Here is a 27,138-nt window from a genome sequence, read left to right on the forward strand (position 1 = left end):
ACACTGGCGGACTTCTCTGGGCCTTGGAAAACCCTGGGGTGGCCAACACCCAAGCGTCCACCCGTCCACCACAGCAAAGCCAAGGAGATGCCACCCATGGTGCCAGGCTGGCGGAGGCGCTTGCCAAGGGAAGGGCCACCTCATCCGCACCCAGCTGCCAGCAGGGAAGACCCCCCGGGAGGGGCTGCAGGCTCCTCGCCAGCCTGGAGGGCTGTGACTCTCCTGCTCTAGGGGTAAGTGGCTGGGGACAGGAGCGTCCCACACGGTCCCGCCGCTGCTGCTCGATGGCTGCCAGAGCCTCCTGGAGAGAACGTGGGAGAGAGAGGCCCCCGCCCAGGAGCCTCCTGGAGAGAACGTGGGAGAGGGAGGCCCCCGGCCCAGGAGCCTCCTAGAGAGAACGTGGGAGAGAGAGGCCCCCCGCCCAGGCGGCTGGGTAGAGGGGGCTGGAGGGCAGGTGGTGCCCGTCGCGCTGGACAGACCCGCCCCCCGGGGAGGACACAGGCAGAGGCCTCGCTCTGCAGGCGCAGCCTCCCGAGGCCCCATCCCCCGCCTGCAGCTCCCACAGCCGCCCCCCTGGCCATCGAGGTCCAGGACTGCCCCCTCGTGGGCCCAGCACACGGGGACAAGAGAGGCTGTGGGACACAGCCCGGCTCCCAAGGCACCGGACGCTGGTGTGGCAACACCCACAGCCGCCGCCCACCGTGGTGAGGGGGTGAGAAGCAGGAGGGTGGCCGGGTTCTCCCCACCTTCCCAGACCCGCGCAGGCAGGGCGCCCAGATTCCTGGCCCCTCGAGCACAGGCAGGGCACCGGCAGGAACCATGGACCCGTCTGGGCCGAACTCTGCCGCGAACTCTCTAGGACGGAAACCCCTCTCCAGACCCGCAAAGCAGCAAGCGTCGTGAGGCATGAGGGGGTCTCTGGGTTGGGCCGCAAGGAGGCAGAATTCGAGTGTGTACCCACCCCCTCACCACCCCCTGAGCTGACACGAGGGAAACATTCTGTCAGCCCGAGGAGCCAAGCACCCAAGCCCGTTCTGTGCATGATCTCAAGACTTCACAGATGACCCAGGGGCCTCCCGGGCACGACCACCGCCCCCGAAGAGAAGGGCCTACAAGAGCCAAGTGGCGATCAAGGAGGACAGCCAGGGTGTAGGGCTCGTCCCAGCAGTCTGGCTCCCGGACACAGGCTGGCCACAGCCTCCAACACCAGCTGCCGGACACCAGCGCAAGCTTCAGTTCTCCGCCCCGCAGTCCTGGAGACCCCGCAAGGCTCATCCAGAGGACGCCCGGCCCTCAAGTGTGGGCCCCGGAACAGAGCCAGCAGAGGCGGGAGCCAGAGCAGGGACGGAGCTCAGCACCCGCGCCCCCGCTCCGGCCCAGCGGGACCCCGCCCAGGCAGAGGACGTGCCTTCGGGGGCAGGCTCCCCCCACCCCTGCTCTGTGGGAGCTCCTCTCAGAGGTATGCAGATAACAGCTCCAACCACAATCCTGAGCTGCTTAGAGATGCTGAAAGCACCACCCAGGAGCCCGAAAGACTGGGGATGTTCACCCCTCGTGGCTCTGCCTGTGACCTCACCATCAGTCAGTCAAAGAACTGTACACCAGCTGATCAAAGACTCTGCGACTCCCCACCCACCCCCACCCAACCTGGCCTTTGAAAATGCTCTCCTGAAACCCTCCCAGGAGCTGCGGGTGGGGAGAAGCTGAGCCACTGCCCCGTGCTCTGCCCTCCCTGCAATAAGCCTCGCTCTGCTCCCAACCCCAACGTTCCCATTTGTTCCACCTCGCTGCGCTTCGGGTACATGAAGGTGGGGTCGGGAACACGCACGCGGGGGGACCACGCATCCACGCGCAGCAGCTCACTGCGGTGGCCCTGCGCGCAACCAGGCCCTCAGAAGCAGGTTACAGACATGATTCCCTCTCCTTGTCATTAGCTTTGTGAACTTTCCCCAATAACGAGCTCAACCATTCTCTCATGCAGAAAAGGACTAAACAGCCACGCTGCAGAAGCCAGAGCAACGAGCACGCTGGATGCCCTCGACACTCAGCACCCTGGACAGGGACGCTCCAGCCGAGGCCCTCGGGGCCAGGAGGCAGGGAGGAGAAGGGCCCAGCCAGGACCCAGGCTCCCCGTCCCCCCTGCAAGGACCCCGGGAAGGAAAGAAGGCCCTCTGCCCAGCTCAGATTCTGCTCCCACCCTTCCCCTCCTACCTAAACCCTTAGCACTCACTCTGGCACCACCTCCACTGGAGCAGCTGCGAACACAGGGCCACCTGCACGTGCTGCGGCCTCGCTCCCCTCCGCGGGAGCTCCGCCGGGGCTCTGACGGCGCCTCTCTGCATCTGCTCAGGCCAAGCCACTGCCTGACCTCCAGCCGAAGCCCAGGCACCCGGAGGTGCGGGAGGCGGCAGCCACACAGCCTCCCAGAGGCGCTTCCCCTGTTCGGCGCCCCTGATGCTGTGGAAGCCCCAGGCCGGCCCCCACGCCCCAGCACTGCACATCCCCGGTCGGGCATGACTGGCTACCCTGGGCCCTGCACCCAGACCGTCTGGACCGGAGCAGGGAAAGCAGCCACCGGAATCCCACCTAGGGACACGCAACAGGAAGCAGTAAGCTCCCACAGGGAGGGGGGCCTCCAGCTGCGCTGGGAAGCGGACTGTGACCAGTGGGGAACGGGGCCTCACAGGAGTCGGGGCGCCCGCGGAGAAGGGCGCCACCCAGACGTCCAGGGGAGTCTTCACTCTAAAGCTCCCCTGCATGGAAAGAAACCCACGCCTACGCTGGAGGCGGGGGGCCCCTCCCCTGTAGGGGTCTCCTCTGGGGACGCCTGGGGCCAGTGCAGGAGGGAAGCTGTGAACCCCTCGTGCTGTGATGCCCACAGCCCAGGTGCGAGCCCACAGCGGCAGGCTGCAGTGCTCACCAGGTCTCCATCCCTGGGGTCAACGTTTCTGCTCCATCCAAACCGACGAACCCTGTGTGTCCTGGCCAGCCCCTTCCCACCTGGCTGTTGGGCTGCCCCGCCCCCGCCTGCCTCCACTGTGACAAAGCCCCAGCTATGGAACCCCGGCTCCCAGTCCCTAGAAAGACACCCTCCCCACAGAGGAGAAGCCGCGGCCTCAGACCGATGCGGGTCCAGGGCTCTACCTCTGCTCCCTGGACCAACGGAGCCCGGAGGGCCGCCTGGGGACCCGCACTCACCCGCTGGGCCAACCGCTGCTGCTCCTGGTCCACACCGCCCTCCCCGCGCCGCAGCGTCACGCTCCGGGGCTTCACAGCTGCCTGCCTGTCTGCTGTGGCCACACGGACCAGCTCGTCCTGGAGCACAGCCTGCTCCCAGTCACACCTGGGCCAGAGGAGAGATGGAGACGCAGATGCAGGCGCAGCTCACGCAGCTGCTGGGGCAGGCACGTGAGGGCTGACGGGACGCCACGGCCGCCAGGGAGGGTCAGGCACCAGTGACGGTCCCCGGGGGCTGGGGGGACACTGCCACGCGTCCTCAGCCAGCTGAGGACCCAGAGACCCAGTGCCCGATGAGAGATCCGCAGGGCAGGGGTCCAACCCCACCACCCGAGGCCCCTTTGGAGACGGGCAGGGGACAGCCCACCTCCCCACCTCGCCCCAGGGCTGCAGGGTCAGGAGCAGCAGCCTTGGTTCTCAGTGTTCAGCTCTCCATCCTGAACGCGTCCCTCCCCTTGGACCTGTTTCTAGTCTCCCTAGTAAAATCCTCCGAGAGAAAGAAAAAAGCAGCGGAGAAGGTCTTAGAAGTGCTCTTTATCGGGGGGTAAACAACTCAGAGTGAAAAAGGCTGCAGCAAGTCGGCCCGGGGGGCATGGCGGGCATGAGGCCTTGAAAGCCACTCTCTGCCGCATTACGGCCCCAAGACCGAGGACCAGATGCGGTGCCTTCAGCAGTAACAACACTCCCAAGGCAGGTATGGCAGATGCAAGATAATTAGAAGGCTGGGTAAAAACAGCAAGGCAACAAAATTTTACACAGCTTTGAAAAACTTAAGTCTAAACTAGAGGAAAAAAGACATTTGAAGGAGATAGTCCAAAACGTTACCATGGGCTGATGAATCTACGGGTGGCTTTTTCACTTCATGCGTATCCTAAGTCTTCCATTAGCAAATGTTACTTGAACATTTTTTAAAATGCTTAAAAGAATTTTTTTTTTAATTCTGGTCAATTGCTTGGAGGCCTCTGGGGATTAGGGACTGCACACTATCAGAAGGTGGGTCCTTCTGAGATCACAGGATGGATGTGGCTGTGCTGACCTGAAGAGGGGACCGCCCAGCAGGGATGACCCGGGCCCCCCGCCCCCCGAGGGTAGCTGCCTGCGTCCATTAGAGGCACAGCCTCACGGCTGCAGATGAGCCCCTCAGTACCAGCTGAGGGCTCGCTGAGGCACACTGCAAGGACCCCACACCAGCCCCGGGGACCCTGAGGCCTGGAGACACGGTGCGCCCAGGGCCTCCGCTGCTGCCTGCCAGCCCTGCCCAGGCCAGGGCGCTCGCCAGGCTAAGGCCCGCGCTGGGGAGGCACCCACACCTGGAGCCAGGCCATGAGCGAGCCCCTCCAAACACGGCTGCACACACCCGCAAGGCCACAGAGCCCTGCCCTCCCCCACCCGGAGTCTCTCATCACACGAGGACCAGCGGCACCTAAACCGCAGGCCGGGCACCCCACCGACGTAAGACAGCGTCAGGGACCAGACCCCGGCCTCTGGGCGAGGAGGCGGCACCTGGTGAGGAAGGCGTGGCCCGGGGCAAGCGGCTCCTCAGCATACCTCTCAAGGGGGTCCACCGGCACCCGCGGAGGCCCCCGGCCACTGCTGCAGTCCGGCCTGGGTGGTTTCGAGTCTGCAGGGGTGGACAAGAAAAAGTCAGCAGCAACCCACGGACAGAGGGAGGCTCAGCATCACTCGGAGAGGGCCCGGGGGGACACCCCTGGGTGGACACAGTCACGGTGGTCAGCCAGGAGAGGGCCCGGGAGGGCGCCCCCGAGATGGACGTGGTCACGGTGGTCACCCAGGGGAGGGCTCGCGGGGATGCCCCTGGGTGGACACAGTCGTGGCGGTCACCCCAGAGGGGCCCATGAAGGCGCCCCCGAGATGGACGTGGTCACGGTGGTCACCCAGGGGAGGGCCCGGGGGGGATGACCCGGGATGGACGTGATTGTGGTAGTCACCAGGAGAGGGCCCGAGAGGATACCCCCGGATGGACGTGGTCTTGGTGGTCACCCTGAAGGGGGCCCAGGAGGGGGCCCGTGGATGGACATGGTAACGGTGGTCACCCAGGGGAGGGCCCGAGAGGACGCCCCCGGATGGACATGGTCACGGTGGTCACCCTGAAGGGGGCCCGGGAGGGAGCCTGTGGATGGATGTGGTCACGGTGGTCACCCAGGAGAGGCCCTGGGGGATGCCCCTGGGTGGACGTGCCCTGGGCCAACACAGAACACGGCCTTGCCCTGCTGTCAGGAGGGTGGTGCCCTGAAGGCCCCTGGCCTGCACCCTGCACAGACAGGATGGCAGGGTCGCTGGGCAGGGTGGACGCCTGAGCGCAGTGACAGACGCCCCCCTCCGACCTCTCAGCTGCTGGAACCCAGGCACCCTTCCCAGGAGGCCAGCCAGCCGAGGGGAGCTCCCCGTCTCCACGCTGAGAGGTCAGCGGGGGTGCGGCCTGCGTCTTCTGGGCCCCTTCTCCAGGGCTCTGACCTGAGCGTGGCCAGCGCCCCCGGGAAGGAAGTCTGCGCACCTTTCCACCGGCGTCACCTCGAGTGTGACGGTGCTTCAGGCTGTCATGGGAGGCCTTCCTTCCTGCAGCAAGAACCCGGGGGTCTCCAGGCAAACCCGCTCACTGTCCTCCTCCAGCACGCGGCGACAGCGCGGCTCTGTCCCCCCGCGGCCCCAGCTTCAGTGCCCCCACACGGCGGAGACCTTGGCCAGCGTCTCCGCCCCCTCGCAGGCGTCCACGCTTGGCCAGGTGGGCCGCAGGAGACTCGGCAGGAGAGCCAGGCTTTGGGAGGAAGGTGGGGGGTGCCGCTCCCAGGCCCTTCACAGCTGCCAACCGCAGAGGCTGGGGGCTCGGGCAGGCCCCGGGCCTCGCTGGGCACACCCCTCTCCAGAAGGCCAGGCAGGCGCACTGGAGGGCCTCGCCAGGAGCGTGCAGGAGGCGCCGCTGCCCGGTGTGGGCCTGACGGAGGCTCCCCGGACTTAGCGCCTGGCTTCCCACAGCGCTCCTGACATAAGACGGGTCACGCTTTTGCTTTCCACGTAGTTTTCCTTTCTCACGGCTACAAAAGTAATGTGCGTCCCCGCTGCAGAGCCGGTGGCCAGCCCCCCACGGCCTCGCTCCCTGGCACCCTGCCGGCCCTGCCGCGGGGGTCGGCATGAGTGAGCCGACTGCCCGAGGGGCTGGGCCTCAGCACGGATGCGACCATCTGCGCACGTTTCCCCGCGGCCGTCGGAGGGCTCCGCGGCCCTTGGCGGGTGAACGCGGCTCATACTTCCCCAGTCTGCGGCTCATTCAGTCGTCGTCTCTAAACTGTCTCTAATTTTACGGTCACATTCCCCACCCTTCTTTATTTAAAGTTTCTTCATTATATTTTGATCTCTGACTTCCTGACATGCACTTGGGGTGTGGTGTGACTTAAGGGTTTAATTTTAACTTCTTTTTCTATTTAGAAAAATTAAAGTAAGAAAATTTATTTTAAAAATTATAAAAAATTTATAAATTATAAATTTATATAAATTAAAAAGGAAAATTAAAGAAGTTTAATTTTAACTTCATTTAACTTTATCAGTAAAGTAAAAGTAAACACTGCTTTTGAAAGTAAAAGCAGGGACTCCCCAGGCAGTGCAGGGGTTAAGAATCTGCCTTGCAATGCAGGGAACACAGGTTCAATTTCCGGTTGGGGAACTAAGATGCCAGATGCCACGACTACTGGGCCTGCGCACCGCAAGCATAGAGGCCATGCACAGCAAGGAAAGATCCCACACGACCCAAGGAAGATCTCACGGGCTGCAGCCAAGACCTGGTGCAGCCAAATAAATAAGAACCTTACAATATACAATAAAAAGAGCCCTAAGATCAGCCCATCCACACTGACGGTTCTCGAGCCTCCGAAAGCCAACACTCACTCACCATCAGACATCAAAACACTCCGTTAATCCAAAACCACGTGATTTTCTTTTTGGTCATACAGCATGGCTTGCCAGATCTTAGTTCCTCAACTAGGGACTGAACCCACATCCCGTGCAGTGGAAGCTCGGCGTCCCAGCCACTGGACCGGCAGGGAGTCCCTAAGGCGTGTCAGGAGCCCCAAGGCAAACAGTGCAGGGGATGGGGTGTCACAAGGCCCGGCCAGCAGCCCAGGCCCCGTCCCTGCGCCGCACACTCCAGACAGGAAACCACGCGTGGTCTTGAGACTGGTGCAGCTGCGCCACACCTGAGCCCGGCCCGCCACCTGCAGGGCTCCCGCACCGGCTCCCCGGAGCCCCCAAGTAACGAGCCCTCTGCTCTGTGCCGCTGGGCCCTGATGGGCGCCAGTGTCCCACAGGCACGGGACACTGTACCCTGTGGGGTCCCACACTCAGACCCTCCCAGAGCCCAGCACCACCATCCCAGGACCCCAGGGCCAGGACCCCAGAGCTCCGAGGATGACACCAAGGCCACCCCATCACTGCCTCCTCCTGTGCGGAGAGGCTGGCACAGCGGGGACTCTACCCTAGACTCGGTGCTGGTCACGGAGGCTCTGCAGATACTGCCGTTCCTAGACGGGAGCACGCCCCGCGCCGGTCCTTTGCTCCTGGGAGGTGCTTCCCGCAGGCACCACCCAGGGCTCTGGGCACTGTCTCCAGGAGGAACTCTCCACCCAACCCCCGCCCAGACCCGCCACCCTGGCCTACCTTTCTCCCGGCCTCCGGAGGAGCCAAGGGCAGCAGCTGGAGGGGCCAGCGGCCCGACTCTGGACGGCTGGCCGGGCTCCTTCATGCGGTTGACCACGTTTTCAGACAGCTGTGGTAAGGATTGAGGGGAACGGTTAGATTACAGAAGCCTGGGGAAGTGAAGACGCCCCTCACCCACACCCCGAATTTCTGAGCAGAACACTTCCTCAAGACCAACTCCCATAATACACTGAATTCCACGCAGAACCACTCGTGCGGGCCCGGCACCCACCAGCAAATGCCACCCCAGGTCTGGGCTCCTCGGGCTGGCTTCCCGGCTGCACCCACTGGCCCCACACTCAGGGCACCCTGAGCTCCCCGCTTGCCCCTGCCCTGACGCCCGCGCCCCACTCCGAACAGGTGCACATCTCTGCCCCTGCCCCTCCCCCCCTTCCCTGGGGGCACCCAGGGTCCTGGCACGGACAGCACCAAGCTAAGGACCTTCTCTCCCACTCCACAGAGAGGGCAATGGTGCCCTTCTCCAGCACTCTCGCCTGGAGAATCCCAGGGACAGGGGAGCCTGGTGGGCTGCCGTCTGTGGGGTCACAGAGAGTCGGACGCGACTGAAGCGACGCAGCAGCAGCAGCAGCTCCCACTCCACTGATTTGGGTCATAGCTGAATGGTCTAGTGGTTTTCCCTACTTTCTTCAACTGAAGTCTGAATTTGGCAATAAGGAGTTCATGGGCTGAGCCACAGTCAGCTCCCGGCCTGGTTATGCTGGCGGTATTGAGCTTCTCCATGCTCAGCTGCAAAGAATACACTCGATCTGATTTCAGTGGTGGCCATCTGTAGAGTCTGACCATCTGGTAATGACCACATGTAGAGTCTACTCATGTTGTTGGAAGAGGGTGTTTGCTATGACCAGTGCGTTCTCTTGGCAAAACTCTATTAGCCTTTGCCCTGCTTCATTCTGTACTTCAAGGCCAAATTTGCCTGTTACTCCAGGTGTTTCTTGACTTCCTACTTTTGCATTCCCGTCCCCTATAATGAAAAGGACATCTTTTTTGGTGTTAGTTCTAGAAGGTCTTGTAGGTCATCATAGAACCATTCAACTTCAGCTTCTTCAGCATTACGGGTCGGGTCATAGACTTGGATTACCGTGATATTGAATGGTTTTCCCTGGAAACGAACATTCTGTCATTTTTGAGACTGCATCCAGGTACTGCATTCCGGACTCTCTTGCTGACTATGAGGACTACTCCATTGCTTCTAAGGGGCTCTTGCCCACAGTAGCAGATATGACAGCCATCTGAGGTAAATTAGCCCATTCTGGTCCATTGTCATTCACTGATCCCTAAAGTGTCAAAACTCACTCTTGCCGTTTCTTTAACCACTTGCAATTTACCTGGTTTATGGGCCTGACATTCCAGGCTCCTATGCAACATTGCTCTTCACAGCATCGGACTTCACTTCCATCACCAGTCACACCCACAGCTGGCCGTTGTTTTTGCTTTGGCTCCGTCTCTTCATTCTTTCTGGAGCTACTTCTCCACTCTTCTCCGTAGCATACTGGGCACCTACCGGCCTGGGGAGTTCATCTTTCAGTGCCCTACCTTTTTGCCTTTTCATGCTGTTCAGGGGTTTTCAAGGCAGGAACGCTGCAGTGGTTTGCCATTCCCTTCTCCAGTGGACGTTTGGTCAGAACTCTCCCCCCCACGGCCTGTCCGTCTTGGGTGGCCCCGCACAGCACGGCTCATAGTTTCACTGAGTTAGACAAGGCTGTGGTCCATGTGATCAGTTTGGTTAGTTTTCTGTGATGGTGGTTTTCATTCTGTCTGCCTTCTGATGGAAAAGAGGCTTGTAGAAGCTTCCCATTGGGAGAGTCGACTGATTCCCATTGGGGAATCTGATCTGGCTCTTGTTCTGATGGGCAGGGCCACGCTCAGTAAACCTTTAATCCAGTTTTCTGTTGATGGGCGGGGCTGTTCCCTCTCTGTTGTTTGGCCTGAGGACAAACCCTGGCAGGGGCGAGGGCAGTGATGGCGGCCTCCTTCACAGGACCTGCACCCAGTGTATGCAGGGGCCCCGACTCCACGGCAGGCCTCTGTCGACCCCACGCCTCCGCAGGAGACACTCACAGCAAGTCCGGATCAGCCTCTTGTGGGGACGCTGCTCCTTCCCCTGGGCCCTGGTGCGCACAAGGTCCTTCCTGCGCCCCCAGGAGTCTGTCTGCTTCCCCAGTCCTCTGGAAGCTCTGTAATGCAACCCCACTGGCCTCCCAAGCCTGACTCCCTGGGGGTTCCCAGCCCCTCTGCCGGCTCCATTACTTGCTGCCATGGGTGCACTCTGGGCAAGTGCCTCACATCCTACCGGCCTCGTCCAAAGGTCTGCAAATACCCCGCGGGCAGGGGCCAGTTCTCAGCCCCTCCCAGTGCCCCCAGGACCACACTCACAGCAGAAAGTCCAGCAGAGCCTGATTCATCCACCCTGGTCCCCCATGACCACCGGACCATCAAGGCTTCCCTCCACGGAGGCAGTGAGGCAGGCCAGAGGGTCGTGAAACAGCGAAGCGGCCCGCGAGGGGAGAGGCCCGAGTGACAGCCCCTGAGAGTGCTGAGCCACTCTGCTGAGCGCCCAGTACAGGCGTGGCATCGCAGAGCACGGGGAGGGGCGTGTTGAAAAGAGGACCTGAGGGTGGAGCGCACGGCAGCAGGGGCCTGGGAGACGAAAGTGCTCCCCGCATGCACAGAGGCACTGGACCCGCACAGGAAGAGGAAACAACGCGTACGTGCAGGACAGGCAGTGGCTAGAGAAACCACGGCGTGCCTCCCGTGAGACATCACACAACCATCGAGAAAGGCAAGCAAGGCCCGTGCCTGTCAGCGTCAGAGGAAGTCCCGCGTATCTCGACTTTGTAAAAAAGATTCACAGCTAGAGGCAGACACGCCCACGTTCTCCAGCGTGCGCACCCGCTCACGTGCACCTCACACGCTCCTGAGGCGCATCCTACACCTGGGCAGGAGCAGGTGGGCCAGGACTGTCCCTTCTGGCACTTCTGTGCTGCAGTTTTTCACCATGAACATTTCTTAGCAGCTAAAATTGAGATAATAAGAATCGAGCCCATCCAGTATTTGATCAAAGAGCTAGTTGATGATTACGGGGCAAGAGAAGGCCGAGTAAGCACAGCAGTGGAAGAAAACTGAGAGTCCAGAAAGAAACCTACGGATCTCAGCTTGACTGATGGGCAAGGTGCCAAGACCACTTAATGGGTAAAGAAGTCTTGTCAACAGACGGTGCTCGGACACCTGGCCACCCAGGTGCACCAGGATGAAGTTAGACCCCCACCTCACACCATATACCACACCTGACTCCAAAAGGACTGGAGACCACAACGCAGCAGTTAAGACAATGCAACCCTCAGAAGAGACTAGAGGGGCACATCTTTATGGCCGTGGCTTTGGCAGTGATTCTGCAGACAGGACACTGACAGCGGAGTGGTCAAAGGGAGACCAAGCGTATTGAGCCGCGTCGAATCAGAGCATGTTGTTTCCAAAGGACACAATGAAGCAAGTTCAGGGGCAATACACAGAATTTGCAAATCATATATCTGACAAGGATATGTACCTAGAATATAAAAAGAACTCCTACAACTCAACGATACCAAGAAAAATAACCGAATTAAAAAATAGGCAATGAATCTGGAACATCATGTCCTTAAAGAACACACACAAATGGCTTAAACCAAATGAAAGGGCGCTCAATATCCTCAGTCAAAAGAGACATGCAAGTTCAAACCACAGGAGACATGACTTCACACCCACTACAACATCCATAATCCAAAAGCCAGGTGGTAGCAAGTGTCGGCCAGGACGCGCGCAAGTCAGAACTCTAACTCCCTGCTGGAGGCAGATAAACGGTGCCATCGCCACGGAACCAGTCTGCAAGTTCCTTGAAAATTTAACCCAGCGTCACCATTAGGCCTGGCAGCTCCACTCCGGTACTGCTCAAGAGAATGCAAACTCACGCTCACACTCATCTGCACGTGTGAGCTCACATCAGCATCATCCGTGACAGGCAGAGGCGGGAAACTCACGTGTCCAACAACCTGTGTTCACATCAGCGTCACCCGTGACAGGCAGAGGGGGGAAAAACTCACATGTCCATCCACGGGTGTTCACATCAGCATCATCCATGACAGGCAGAGGTGGAAAAACTCACATGTCCATCCACGGGTGTTCACATCAGCGTCACCCGTGACAGGCAGAGGCGGGAAAAACTCACCAACTGGCATGAAGGATGAGTAGAAATAACGGAGCATTAGCCACAGAGGGGGATGAAGAATTCACACAGGCCAGCATGGTGACCTGAGGGCATCCCGCTTAATGAAGGGGTCCGCACACTGTGCACCTCCTTGTGTGACACACGCAGAACAGGCAGCTCTCCAGGGATGGAAGGACGCGCGCTGCCTCGGGGCTGGGGGAGCGCTGAGACAGGGACCGACAGGCGGAACAGGGTGAGAGGTGGGTTTTCCCACATAGTATCTGATATCTCCATTTCAAAACTAACATGTCGTTAAAATTCAAGAAGCATGTGAGTGGTGAGTGCTGAGACAGAATAAAATACAGTCCTGCAGGGCCGGGCACACGTGGGGATGGTGGGAAGACCCCTCAGAGGAGAGAGCACTAATGGGGACACCCTGCCCTGAAATGAGGCGGCCTGCCAGGCTCACATCTATAGCATCAGGGGAGAAAGATCTCATCCCGAGCAGAGGGCTGAGTGCAGACCTCTGAGAGGAACCAACCCCAGCGTGTCTGAGTGCCTGATGGAAGCTGCTAGGAGGAGGTAGACCAGATGACCAGGCTGGAGAGCAGGACCAAGACCTAAAGCCCACTGAGCCTGGGAGCAGGGAGGCTATGGCGGACGGGGGAGCTCTGCACAAGGAAGGTGGGCTCTGGTTTCCTCATCCCAGGCCCCCAGGGGGACCCACCAAACTGCACCACCTGGTGAGCGAGGGGTGAAGGAAAACATTGGCAAGCTTCTCAGTGGCAGGAGGAGATTCGTAATATTTTTTAATGTTGGTGCAAAATAAAGCAAGGAATATTTTTAATCAACAAATACACAGACACACACACAGCAGTCATGCGAGAATAAACGCCATCTGGGCAGTGCTCCCTGCACCAAGAGAACCAGAATGGAGCAGACAGGTCTGGGGACTCGGTGCCCGAGGCCCACCAGCCACTGTGCTGTCGGAGCTGGTCACGGGGAGCTGGGCGTGGTCAGGGGGCAGAGGGCCCAACCCCAAGCAGCGCTGGCAAGGAGGAGCCTGCCCACACCCAGTTGCGGGGCCCTGACCCACTGCCCCCTTCTGGAAGCTTCCTGTTCCACACCCAGAAATGGGGCCCAGCACACCAAAGCGGCCAGTGCAGGGCGAGGACAGGGGCTGTGGGGCCAGATGGGCCTGGGTCAGAAGCCAACCAAGCAACCCCTAGCTGCCTGGCCTCTGGCAGGGAACCCTGTCTGCTCCGTGTGCCCATCTGTGGCATGGCAGTAACTCACGGTGTGGGTGGTCACACGCTGAGCCACACAGGGCAGCCCCAAGGCCCTCGGTGAAGAGACCGCACACCCGGCCAGACACAGGTGCAGAGCGGGGTGACCCACAGCACGGCACACAGTGGGGCGTCGTTCCTGCAGAAACGGGGAGGCGGCACGTCATGGAGGCTTGGGCGCGCCTGGAAGGGTTCAGGAAGGCGGCAACTGCTGGCCTGTAAACACAGATGCATCCCACAGCCTTCGACAGGTGAGGGGCAGGTGACCCCCCGGCTGGGGAGGGCGCGTCCTCACTGAGCACAGAACCACTGTGGGTGCACGTCCTTGGTCCAGCCCAGCAGTTTCTATCCATGGGAAAACGCCACGGCGAGAGGCAAACCTGGGGCAAGAAGCTAGGGGCACTGTGGCCTCAGAGCATGGGGCAGGCTAGAGGGAGGGTGAGGCGTCCCCACAGTCTGGAAGGGGCGGCAGCTCCCAGCTGTGGGAGGAACGCGACCCGGCAGGTGCCAGGGGCTCCCCTGAAAGACAGGGATGTGACCAGCCCGGCCCAGGCAGTGGGCACCGCCACCTGCCAGGCTCCTGGCCCGGCCCCCCCCACTATACGGACAAAGGCGTGTGCGGGCCCTCAGGGGTGCTCGGTGAGGGCAGCCACGGGGAGCCGGGTGGCGGCCAGCGGACAAGTCAGCTCACACAGCAGGGCGGGCCCCAGGAGGAGGTCTGCAAGCCACCTCTCCTGCCACGGACGGTGCTTTACTGAGCCCAAGGCAGGCAGCGGAAGGCGGAGCACGCCTGTGTTCACCAGCAGCCTACTTAATTAGGAAAACATCAACACGAAAATCAACAGCTTTTAGTCTGAGAAAGCGACCCCTCTAGACTCGTGTGAGAGGCAGCTGCAAGGAGGCCGCTTTCTAAGCGCTGTTCTTCGCATCGAGTAAGGCTCTGGGTGCCCCAGGTGACGTCTGCACGGCCTCACGCAGGACGCGGGGTGGGGGCCTTCACGCCGCGGCCGCTCAGGCACCGTCTTCCGAGGACCCTCTGGGCCCCGCCGGCCGCACCCTCCTTCCCTGGCCCACGGCTCCTGCGAGCAGCCGAGCACCGCACAGGCTCCCGACAAGGCCCATCTGTCGGAGGCTCCTGGGGCCCACATCCAGCCCCAGGTGGCGCTGCCCTCCTGCGACTCTAGGAAGATGCCTCTGCTTTGCTGCAGCAGTTGCCGTGGAGATTTTGTTGGCTATTCCTTCAGTTTTCTGGGAGCTGAAATTAGATCCACAGATTAAATCCAAGAATCTAGACAAGAAGAGTCCTGGAGGGCGCTGGCTGCCAGCACCCCAGGGGCCCTGCAGGTGACAAAAACAGATGAGGCGGCCTGGCAGTACAGCGGGGCGGGGACGGCGGTGAGAGCAGGGCCCCGGGGAGGGCAGCGGCCTCAGAGCTCTAGCCAAGGGCTGCCACAAGGAAATGCAGAGCAGCCTTTTTATGTTTACCCCAAAGACCTAAAAAGTGGACTGAGGCAAAGCCTCCAAGTTTCAAAATGTTGTGAATACCCTCAAGTTCCTGGGCTGATGGTTTCATTCAAGAAGTAAGGAGCCGGGGCTTAAACCCCTATCCAAGGGTCCTGCCTGTGAACCTGGCTCCGGGCCCCATGCTGGAGCCAGAGCCCAGGAGCAGAGCTCCCTCCCCGCAGAGCAGAGCCTGTAGGACCTGGGATGGTGACCCCTGACAGAGCAGAGGGAACCTGCGAACAGGTCCTGAGCCCGAGGAAGAAACTCCCCAAGGATGGGGGCGAGTCCTGCATACATACAGAGGGGCACAGAGGCGTGAAACGGCAGGGCAGGGCCACAGACCCTCCCCAAGGGGCGGGCGATGACAGAAGGCGGTGCCAGCACACACAGGCCCCGGGGGTCGGGCCTGGGAGCCGCTGCAGGCCGCGGGAAGCACCTGAGGATGAGACGGAAGCGGGCTGCGTCCTTGGCATTAACCTTGGGGTGATCACTGACCCAGCAGCTGGTGGGGCTGCCTCTGAGAGCAAGGCCGCTGGACCCGCAAGGAAGGAACCTCCATTGCAACGGTCTGGATTCTATCACCACTGCCTGATACCTGCTCAGAAGTAAAATTTGCCTTTTCAAAACACATGACCCTGCTAGCACCGCAAGGACAGATTTGTGGGAGGCAAGCCTGTTGGGAGAAAGAACAATTTATCAGAGATCCAGGGGAAGGAGGGAGATCAAGTGTTCCTGAGGGGAAAGAGGAGAGGGTGATACAGAAGCAGGTGGAAGGGAAGACGCAGAGTTGTCCCTGGACATAGAGCAAAAGCGCACCCAGCCTTCAGGTGAGGACCGGCTGGGATGGAGCTTCACACGTGAGGAACATGACGCGTTCCAGAGGGGCAGGGGGACACATGAGCCCAGGGGAACCGCAGGGAGACCCCGCAGCAGCGTTGGGACAGCTCTGGGCTGGCTTTAGAATCCAGTCACCAACAGCTCACAAGCAAGGACGAAGGAGGTGGCCAGGGCAGGTTGCAGGAGGGAAGGAGGGCTGAACAGGAAACGCTCTGCAGGGACGGCAGCGGGATCCTGGAAACCAGGGGGACCGCAGGAGATGCACAGTGACCTCCCTCCGGGGTGGGGCCCGCGGGGCCCAGAGAGCCAGTGGACTCGAGGCGAGCCTGTAGGAGCCGAGTGGGCACCCCCTTACGCCTGCACTGCTTGGCCGTTGGCCCAGGGAGGCCAGCAGGGCGCTGCACAGCCACGGGCGCCAGCATGGAACTGCCCCTTCCGAGAGGGGCACACCCACGGTCACCTGGGTGCTCGCAGCATGCAAGCTCATTACTGGCTACACCACGGTGCCGCCCAGAGGACCTTGCTGGGCGGCCAGAGGTGCCCTGATGGCCAGCTCCGCTGCCCCCACACACAGCGAGCCTGGGAGCCCAAGCCGAGGAACAAGGGCACCATCCACCTTCAGGACGACCCTTATCCTCAACAGCTGGGGTCTGAGGGAGGGACCAAAAGCACCCTGCTCCCCTGCAGAATCAGCTCCTTTGTGGCCAGAGACCTCAGCACCGGGAGATGTCGTGTTCTGGGAGCACCGAGGAGAACCCACCTGGAAAGTGTCCGGCCTGGGACCACCACCCAAGCCACACTGCCAGACTCCACACCCAGGCGCGGCACAGGTGTGCTCACAGCGAAGCTGGGGAGAACTGGGCGGCCCGACCCCCGGCTGTCCTGGCTGGTGCTTCCTGCTGTGAGCCACCCACAGCGCTCACCAGCGGTCAGCGCCGAGCAGGGCAAGAGCGGGGAGGGCTCACGATCAAGCCAGCGGGGCACCTGTGCTGAGCGCAGCCCTGCCCTGCACACAAGAGGGAGCCGGGGCCCCTGGGGCTCAGGCTCCAGGCCGGGGCCCCTGGCCTCTCCTGCACCCCACGCTGATCCTAACAGGCGCTAAACCAAAGGGTGATGTGACGGGACACAATCAGGAGTGCTGATGGCTGCAGACATTCGAGATGCACGTCACTGGGCAACGGCGAGGTGGAAAAGGAAGTCTGCTGCACACACGAGGAAGAGTGAAGCCTCGAAAGCATGAAAAGCGGAAGAGAAAGGCTCTCAGGTCACAGGTCGCCAGCTTGGATGAAAATGATCGTCAAGTCGCCAATCCAACCACACACTGCAACTCGCGCACTCATGATCCGGAAGCTCGTGAGCAAGGCGCCTGCACTCCCCAAGCTTACGGAAGAAAAGCAGGCTATAAGGACGCAGAGGAAGGGGTGATGGAGAATATTAAAAGATGAAATCGCCAGTCTGCTAAAGAGTGGCTATGAAAAGCGCACAGCTAACACACTCAGTGGTTCAAGACAGTGCTTCCCCTGAATTCAGCAGCAAGACACGCGTGCTCACCCCTTCTCTCAATGCCGTAGTGGACGTTCTAGCCAACACAGCAAGACATGAAAAAGAGAGCAGGGCATCCAGACAGAAAAGAGAGAAGTGAAGCTGCCTTCACTTTGCAGGCGCCATGACCGCACCTACATAAGCCCTAAGGAACACAGACACCAGGGAGCCCTGTTAGAGGTGATGAGTGAGCTCAGCAAAGGCGCTGGACGCAAGGTCAATATGCGGACATGAACTGCATTTCCGTACGCTAGCAGTGAGGGGTTCACAAATGAAATCAGGGAAACAGTGCCACTCATAATCGCATCATAAAGAATGAAATGCTTGGGAGTAATTTTTAAAGAAGTGTAAGCCTTATATACTGAAAGTATAAAACACCACTGAGAAAAACTTGAAAAGATCTAAATAAAGAAAAAGAGATTTCACATTCACAGACTAGAAGACTCCATATTGTTAAAGTGACAATTCTCCCAACATAATCTTATAGATTCAACACAAACCCCATCAAAATCCCAATAAGCTTTTTACAGAAGCTGACAAATTGAGCTTAATATACATGTGGACATGCAAAGGACTTAAAACAGCCAAACAGTTGTTGGGAAAAAAGGAACAAAATTGGAGTTTTATACTTCCCTATTCTGAAACTTCCCACAAAGCTTCAATAATCATGACAGTTTTGCACCAGCAAAAAGACGGACATATAGCATACAGATCAGTGGAATTTAAACAGAATTGAGAGTCAAGATATAAATTCTGAACCCTTATGTTTACGGTCAACTGATGTTCACCGAGGTCCCAAGATAATTCAGATGGGGAAAGCGTAGTCTTTTCAACAGTGGAGCTGGAAAAAGTAAGTATTTCATAGGAAAAAAAAAGAAAGAGACTGACAGAGCTCAGCACGCTCAGGCGCTTGAGCCAAATCCAACTCAACACCTGATTTTATGAATGGAGTTTTACTGGTCACAGCCACGTCCACTCATTCCACATGCTACCTACAGCCGCTTTCACCGAGAAACGGCCGAGCTGAGTGATAGAGACGTTCTGCTCAGCAAAACAGCAAGTATTTACTTTCTGGTCATCTACCGAAAGACTGCCAACACCTGACTTAGAGCCTTACTTCACAACATCCACAAAATTTAACTAAAAACGGATAAATGTAAAAGCCAAAACTATAAACCTCTTAGAAGAAAACCCAGCAAAATTTCCACAACCTTGGGTTAGGCAAAGATTTCTGGGATATGACACCAAAGTCCAACCACTGAAAGAAAAACATTAATAAACTAAACTGCATCCAAACTACATAGATTTGTACTTCAGAGACACCATGAAGAAAATCAAAAGACAAACCACAGACTGGGAGAAAATATCTGCAAATATGTGCAAATCATAACATCATAAAGAAATAAATCTTATAACTCAATAATAAAGATAACCCCATTAAATCTATTAAAAGTGGGCAAAAGATTTGAATACACATTTCACCCCAAAAATATGTGAGTGGAAAATAAGTATAAGAAAAAACATCCAACATGATTAGTTATTCGGAAAATGCAAATTCAAACAACGAGATAGCATTTCGCACTCAACTAGAATTGCTATAAACAAAGAGAGGGGAACAAGGTCCGGTGAGGACATGGAGAAACTGGGGTCTCATACACTGCTGGGGGGAGCGTAACACAGTGGAGTCACTTTAGAAAGTAGTTCGACAGTTTCTTAAAAAGTTAAACCTAATTTACCAAATTTTAAAACACAGCGACCTAGCAATTCTACTCTTAGGATATTTATCCAAGAGAAATGAAAACATTATGTTCACAAAAACACATATACACAAATGTTCACAGCAATATTATTCATAACAGTCAAGAACTAGAAACAACTCAAAAGTCCATCATTGTTTGACTGAATAAATAAAACCCAGAAAGTCCATATGAGATGCCATTTGGCAATAAAAAGGAATTACCAAGACACCAATGCCGAGGAACCAACACCAGGACCACTGTTCTCAGTGACGGGAACTAGACATGAAACATCTATGACGCATTTATATGGAATATCCTGAAAAGGCGAAAAAAAAAAAAAAAGAGAGAGGCAGAAGGCTTAGTGGTTAGACAGTGCAGGTAGTGGGAACAGGGAATGACTGCGAATAGGCACTAGGGACCATTTTAGGCTTTGTAATCGTCTAAAATTCCATTGCGACAATTGGTCAACTCTGTAAATTTGCTTTAAAAAAAACACTGAAATGGTGAATCTGATATGTAAAATAAATTGCAGCAAAGTCATTTTTTAAAAAAACCATCATCAGATAAAATCTTTCCAAAGCTCCACCTGTTTGGAGAACCACCATGTCGCATCAAGGGCAAAGTGTGAGCAGCCCCGCATCACCTGTCCAGCCCCATCACCTGGCCGCCTCTCTCCCATCCCACCCGTGTGGCTGCCAGCACACAGGCTACAGGGCTGGCAACTCTGAGCTTCCAGCTCGACCACAACTTTGCTGTACCCAGGGGTTCCTTCCCTCCTTGAACCTGTTCCCACACCTCTGACACAGGGATGAGGTCTCACAAGGTCAGCCTGGGGACCAGACGGCGCAGCACCCTGAAACCACTCAACTCAGAACAGACAGTCCTCTCCCCACTGGCCCGGGTCCATCACTACCGTCACCTCCTCAGGAGCGCTGCCTGACCAGCCCACCAGGAAGCCCCACCGGTCTTATCCTTTTTGTTTCCTTCATGGCCCTTGCAGGGGGTTCTTCTTCTTCTTCTTTTCTTTCTTAGCGCCTCATCCTGGGCTGAGGTCTCCATAGGGTCAGACCTTGTGCTTTGTCCCGTTGTGCCTGCCAGGCCAGGCCCAGTTCACAGCGAGCACTTGCTGAGGTGGTGGGGTGAGTGTGGTACCCAAGCCTGCGTGGAGGGCACACGGCCTCCGGTGTGGGCACATGGGGGCTGTCCCTCACGTCCCACTACCTGCTCCGGTCTTCCCCTCAGCAGAGTTCCAGACCTGCCTCCTGTAGCACTGAATGGTGGTGAAGACGGTGTAGCTCTGAGGGTGAAAGGAGCCTGCAGACATCGCTAGAGCAGCAGCCTTGGGGAGTGACTTGGGCAAGGGAGGAGGTCAGCTGGTTGGAAGAGCCTACATACTGGCAAGAAAACAGAGCTACACAAAGATCTTAATGACCCAGATAGCCACAACCGTGCTCACTCACCTAGAGCCAGACCTCCAGGCAAAGATACCAGACATCCTGGGTGAAGTCAAGCGGGCCTGAGGAAGCATCACTATGAACAAAACTAGTGGAGGTGATGGAATTCCAGCCTGAGCTTTTGCAAATGCTAAAAGATGATGCTGTGAAAGTGCTGCACTCAATATGCCAGCAAATTTGGAAAACTCAGCAGCGGCCACAGGACTGGAAAAGGTCAGTTTTCATTCCAATTCCAAAGAAAGGCAATACCAAAGAATGTTCAAACTACTGCACAATTGTACTCATCTCACACGCTAGGAAAGTAATGCTCAAAATTCACCAAGCCAGGTTTCAAAAGTACGTGAACCGAGAACTTCAGATATTTAAGCTGGATTTAGAAAAGGCAGAGGAACCAGAGATCAAATTGCCAACATCTCCTGGATCATAGAAAAAGCAAGAGAGTTCCAGAAAAACATCTGTTTTTGCTTTATTGACTATGGCAAAGCCTTTGACTGTGTGGATCACACCAAACTATGAAACATTCTTAAAGAGATGAGAATACCAGACCACCTTACCTGCCTCCTGAGAAATATGGTCAAGAAGCAACAGTTGGAACCAGACATGGAACAGACTGGTTCCAAACTGGGAAAGGTGTATGTCAAGGCTGTATCTTGTCACCCTGCTTATTTAACATCTATGCAGAGTACATCATGCAAAATGCCAGGCTAGAAGAAGCAGAAGCTGGAATCAAGATGGAATTATCAGTAATCTCAGATACGCAGATGAGACCACCCTTATGGCAGAAAGCAAAGAGGAACTAAAAAGCCTCTTGATGAAAGTGAAAGAGGAGAGTGAAAAATCTGGCTTAAAACTCAACATTCAAAAAACTAAGATCATGGTATCCGGTCGCATCATTTCCTGGCAAATAGATGGGGCAACAATGGAAACATTGACAGACTTTATTTTCTTGGGTTCCGAAATCATTGCAGATGGTGACTGTAGCCATGAAATTAAGCTGCTTGTTCCTTGAAGTAGAGCTATGACCAACCTAGATAGCATATTAAAAAGCAAAAACATTACTTTGCTGACAAAGGTCCGTCTAGTCAAAGCTATGATTTTTCCAGGAGTTGTGTATGAATGTGAGAGTTCGACCATAAAGAAAGTTGAGTGTGGAAGAACTGATGCTTTTGAACTATGGTATTGGAAAAGACTCTTGAGAGTCCCTTGGACTCCAAGGAGATCCAACCAGTCCATCCTAAAGGAAATCAGTCCTGAATATTCATTGGAAGGACTGATGCGGAAGCTGAAACTCCCAATACTCTGGCCACCTGATGCGAAGAACAGACTCATTGGAAAAGATCCTCATGCTGGGAAAGATTGAAGGCAGGAGAAGGGGACGACAGAGGACGAGATGGTTGGATGGCATCACTGACTCAACGGACATGAGTTTGAGCAAGCTCCAGAAGTTGGCGATAGACAGGGAAGCCTGGTGTGCTGCAGTCCATGGGGTCGCAAAGAGCCAGACACGACTGAGGGACTGAACCAAACTGAACTGAACATGAAGACAGGCAGCCAACTTTACTGAGTCACCTAAACTAGCCATGCGAGGGGGCCCCGGGAACAGTCTCATACAGGACATTCTGGCCATGTGCATACCTCCTCTTACCGGAGGATGACATTAAACATACTAACTGAAATGACATCTTTCTGTATTTCACACATGCTTGGTCAGAAAAAATGGAAGTGAATATAACTGCAGCATTTTGCATTAATTAAAATTTACCTTCCTTGGAATCAGGGCTTGAACTCAATATGTAAATTAATGGCAGTAAGTGTGCAGTTCATGGGGTCACAGAGTCGGACATGACTGAGCAACTAAAGTGTGCAAACTAGCAGGGCCTTGGCACATAATTTTAAGGGAACTAGAGGGCTTTCCAGGACTAGGCTTGGGGGATTAAATACAAGAGGTCTTTAGAAATGTTTAACTTTATCTGAAGGAGCAGGCAGGCATTCTTCTTTCGCATCCACTTTCTATTACATTAATTTCTCATTTGATTTGTCCAATAACCTATTCCAGTGATGTTTACTCACCTGCTTAAAGACAAGGTGGACTCCTCAACCTCAAGTCACCTGGCTGCACGAAAACCTTAGGCCAACCACTGCACTGCCATCACCTCCTTTCTCTGGCTTCCCTCTCAAGCCAGGCACACGCGTGGACGGATGGATGGATGGAAGGAATGGAGGGAAGGACAGAGGGAGGAAGAGAGGAGAGAAAGGGCTCTCCCAGCCTGGGGCCCTCGCCCACCTGCGTGCCTCTGCACAAGTCATTCCCTGGTGAGCGTGCCTGAAGCCCCCTCTAGTTGGAACAGCTTCTGGTAGGAATAAGCAGGGCACTAGCGCCATGCCTAGCCAGAGGCTGTCACAATTTTCACAGCGCCTTATATATCACTGGGGATGTACGTGGGTTGGAGCTTGGAGTTGTGAGAAAATGCTATTGCTTGTCCTGGAAAGATCTGGGTTAAAGTCCCAGAAGTAACACTTTGAAGAAGTTCCCTAACCTCTCGAAGCCTGATTCTCCAGTTTTAAGGAAAATTTCTACTTTGCAGAACTGCTAAAACATGTACCCATCTGTCATAAAACCCCAGAGATGATGCTCCTCTATCAACTTAAAGGAGTTCCCTCCGCAGCCTCTGACTGACCAAATTTTCCAACAATCCCCAAACCAGGTAACAACAGTGGGCGAGTGCCCAGACAGAGCCTGGAGCATCTTTCTGACTCAGGTCTGCCTCTCTCCTCCCAAAAGGAGCTGAGCCGTCTTCTCCCCATTTTGTCTTTGCCTCAAGTCTGGTCAAGACTGGGTAACACCTAGTAAGCACCAAAAATGCTAAGTAGGCTAGGCAGAGAATAGAGGACCCCACAAAACACTGTACTTTTTCTGAACACATGGACACATATCATCTTATCCTAGGGAGCATGAAGGATTATTACAGCGTCTCCTTTAAAAAAAAAAAAAAAAAAAAGATGTAGTGACTGAGACTCAAAAGATAAAGCTGTTCACTCCAGGTCACACAGGTAATGAGCATCTCTGGAGAAGTCAGAGCGCCTCACTTCCTTTTCTGAGCCACGTCCCTAATTAGTGAATTCACCAAGGCCCTGGCTGGGAGCCTTCCACGGACACTTGGTGCCTGCTTCACTGGGTTCTCCATTTAATCACTCAGCACCGGTCTAAAAGCACCCACGACATGCGAGGCACAGGTGCAGGAGGAAGGGGGCTCCTGGAGTCGGCCTCGCTCAGTGCCAACTTGCTAGCTTGACGTGAGAAGTGCTTCAAGCCTCCGCGCCTCGGCCGTCCTCCATCCACAAAATGGGCCAACAGAAGCCGACTTCTCAGAGGGCCACGGAGAATTAACTGACGGGATACCCGCGAAGGGTGCACCACAGCCCACGGCCCGCGCTGAGGACTCAAACGTGAGCCTGGGGAGGCTGCAGTCGGACAAGAGCTTTGGCCTCAAGGCGGAGACACTGCGGCAGGAAGCACAATCAAGAACTGAAGCCTGCACCTAAGTTGTGAACAGTGGTGAGAGCCACGGCAGAAACCCATGCGCGGCCGCGGGGGCAGACGCTTCAGACCTCGTCACGGAAGGACGCCGAGGTGAGACCTCAACCGCAAGAACGAAGGAGCGGATTTGAGGGAAACTGGAGGCGCGAGCACAGCCGCGTGCGGGGGTCGCGAGCGGAGCAGGTCGCACCTCGACGGACGGGGAGGCCTTGAGGCCAGCGACCGGGGGGCGGGGGCCGGGAGGGGCTGGCACGGGCGCTCGTCCGTCAGGTCGGCAGCGCTGCCCCGGAACTCAAGGGCTGCAGCTCGTCGTCCTCCTACAGGCGTCGTCGTCCGAAGGCGGCGAGGACGCGGATCCGGGGCGATTCCGGGCACCGAAGCCCCGCCCCCATCCCCGCCCATCCCGTCTCCCGGAGGAGACCGGGCCGGAGGCGCCCTCCCCCTCGCGGCCCTCTCGCGGCCGAGAGACGGCACGCCTCCAAACGCCCTCCCGCCGGCCGCCCGCTCACCCGGATGCCCTGCAGCACCCGGACCCGCTCCTCCTCGTCCATCCCGAAAGACGCCCTGCGGCCCTCGCGGCTCTCGGCGCTGCCCATGGCGGGAGGCGGCTCAGGAGCGCCGGCGCTTACGGGACCGGCGCCACCTGCCAACAAAACCGCGTCCTATTGGCGGCCGCTCGGAGTCCAGCCAATCCCGGCGCGGGCCGCGGGGCATTGTGGGGGCTGTAGTCTCGCGGCGCCTCCCGCCGGACCGGGAGCACGAGGCGCGGCGTCCGAGTTCAGACGCGGCGCGGCGGGATGGCTGAACGAGGGGGCCAGGCCGAGGGGGCCAGGACACCAAGGAGGCCGCACCGGGCGGGCGGAGCCGCCTCAGGTTCGCAGTGAAAAGGCAGCGAACGGGCCTGTGACTGAGCGTCCTCGGTGCTGAGGAAGACGACGACGTCGCGATGCGGGAGAGAAGCTGGGCCTGGGGGGCGCTCCTCTCAGGGGAGGAGGCCGTGGAGGAGGAAATTCGTGCGAGGCCCCAGAGGCGGGAGAAGGAGGCCGAGGGTCCAGCTCGGAGAGCGTGAGGGAGCAGAGCGGACCGGAGGAGAGCGGCCAGGGCCGTGCCAGCAGGAGGACGGGAAACGGTCCTCAGCGTCCGGGAGACACGCGACGTGCCGGGGCGTCGTGTTCACGCCTGTCTAGCTGGGTCACAGGACGCGGTGAGCGGAGATGTGCTGACATTGATCTGCCAAAGTGCGCCCCAAGCGGACTTTGGGATCTGGAACTGGGGCACCCCCTGCGGTGTCCCAACGAAGAAAGAACAGGAAAAAAAAAAAAAAGGAGGATCTCGGAACGCAGGAACGGGAAAAGTCCTTCTTCCCCCCTGTTGTAGCCATTAAGGAATTTCAGGTCCTCCTGAGCAGTATAACCTGTGTCCCCTTCTACCCCGGTAAGGAGAACGTATTTGCCTGACTCTTCCTTCACCCAGCATAGATGCCTCATCCAGTCAGCAAATGACTGGCAAGACCCCTATCCCACTCCTTGCACTCCGGGTATAAAAATGGACCAAGGACCCCCATTCAACTGTTGGCTCACCCTTGAGCCAACCCATTGTTTTAACAGTGTCTCCCACTCTAATAAAGTTTATTTCTCTCTCATTCTGTCTTGTGTCGGGAAGTTCTTTTCCAGCCCGCAATCGGACCACAACACCCCCAATCCTGACTGCTCCATGAAATAGTAAGGGTCATTTGGAGCCTCTTGAAACCTGGAAGGGCAGGGGTGAGGAGGAGAGGGTGGAAGAGAGAGTGAGCCGCTCTGAGTTCCAGTGGGTGGCGGGCAGGGGGGAGCCTAAGAGGATTTTTATTCTCCAGAATAACAGGGACATCTGCCAGTTTCCTTCAGATTACTTTGATTAGCAAATCTCCCCGCATCCCTTCCATCCTCCATCTCTCTCCTATAAACAGAGCCTGAGTAGGGGATTCTGGTGCAAGTTGTTTATTGGCAGACTACCTCAGGAGAAAGCCGAGATGCCATCAAATCTGTGACGCTCTCTGCAACCCCACAGTGGAGGACATCTTTGCAGTAGCCGTGGACATGGTTGACAAGGACCGTCCCCGAAGCACAGCCTGGTCAGCGTCCAGAGCACCACCTGCCCTTCACCACCATCTGAATGTCCGGGCAGCCTCCCCACTGCCCCGCCCTGGTAGACTCCTGTGGTTGGGGGAACCTCCTCTATCCAGCCTCCTCTTTCCACGGGGAGAAACAGGCATTAGCGTGACACTCAGGTAGGAGTTCCCGTGGAGACTCTCTCCCCTCGTCTCTGAGGTCGGCCTGCCCGCTCAGAGCGCGCGCTTCCCGCTCGCGCTTCCCACGTGGAGGACTCGGCTGAGAGTCTGGGTCGGTGGAGGATGGAGGCGCTTCCCATCTGCCTGCCTGGCAGGGTGGACGTCTGGAGGTGTCAGGCCTGGGCTAGCGGCATGACACCTGCCGTGCCCACCTCCTTCGGCCCAGATGGAGGGAGCGGCCGCAGAAGGCCACTGTCCCTCTTAGCAACAGAAGAATTCCCAGAAGCCAGTCTCTCCTGGAGTGGCACTGGTCACCCCAGCCAGGACCAGGCTCTGGCAGAGGGGCAGGGTGGCCTGGGCGGCTTTGACCAGCCAATCACTCCCAGCGTCTGACAGAACCAGCCGCCAAAATCAGGAGGCCTCTCCAACGCTGCAGGTCCCCTGCAGGCTCTCCCCACATCCAGGAAGTGTCGCTGGGGAGCAAGCCTCCAGGCGGGACCTGCCTCCCATTCCCCGCCCCGCCCCCGCCCCCCCCCCCCCCCCCCCCCCCGGCCAGGTTCCTTTTCGCTGCAACTTTGGCCTCAGGAAAGGATGCTTCGGGGGAAGAACCGGCCAGAGAGGCACCCGGGAACCGAGAGCCTGCGGCCCAGGGCGGCCCCAGGACCGGCAGCCCCTGTCGCGGGTCTCCCGCGGCCAGCTTGCAGCACGTGGCCGCGGGGGCCGGGGGACAGCCAGCTCAGTGGGAAGAGAGGGCCTTGGTTCAGCGAAGGCGAGTGTGCCACTGGCTGCGGCGGGGTCGTCGCGAAGCGGTCCCTCCTTAGACGC

At 57.4% G+C, this 27,138-nt stretch overlaps 1 protein-coding gene across 2 annotated transcripts in view; it reads right to left on the reverse strand.

Moving 5' to 3' along the window:
• CHCHD6 (coiled-coil-helix-coiled-coil-helix domain containing 6) overlaps positions 1-24,705 on the reverse strand; it is a 108,526-nt gene extending 83,821 nt beyond the window's left edge. Inside the window, exons 1-4 of one of the 2 annotated variants that reach the window (XM_069562270.1) lie at positions 24,554-24,705; positions 7,906-8,014; positions 4,786-4,858; positions 3,199-3,343 (exon numbers count right to left, since the gene is read on the reverse strand). In XM_069562270.1, coding sequence (XP_069418371.1) covers positions 3,199-3,343; positions 4,786-4,858; positions 7,906-8,014; positions 24,554-24,640 — 414 coding nt within the window. In that variant the 5' untranslated portion in view covers positions 24,641-24,705. Of the gene's footprint in view, positions 1-3,198; positions 3,344-4,785; positions 4,859-7,905; positions 8,015-24,234; positions 24,445-24,553 lie in introns of those variants that run through there. The other variant, XM_069562271.1, reaches the window with a different exon arrangement.
• Between the last annotated feature and the right edge of the window lie 2,433 nt (positions 24,706-27,138).

This window comes from Ovis canadensis, chromosome 19 (genome assembly GCF_042477335.2).
Source record: "Ovis canadensis isolate MfBH-ARS-UI-01 breed Bighorn chromosome 19, ARS-UI_OviCan_v2, whole genome shotgun sequence".
NCBI classification, from domain to species: Eukaryota; Metazoa; Chordata; class Mammalia; order Artiodactyla; family Bovidae; genus Ovis; species Ovis canadensis.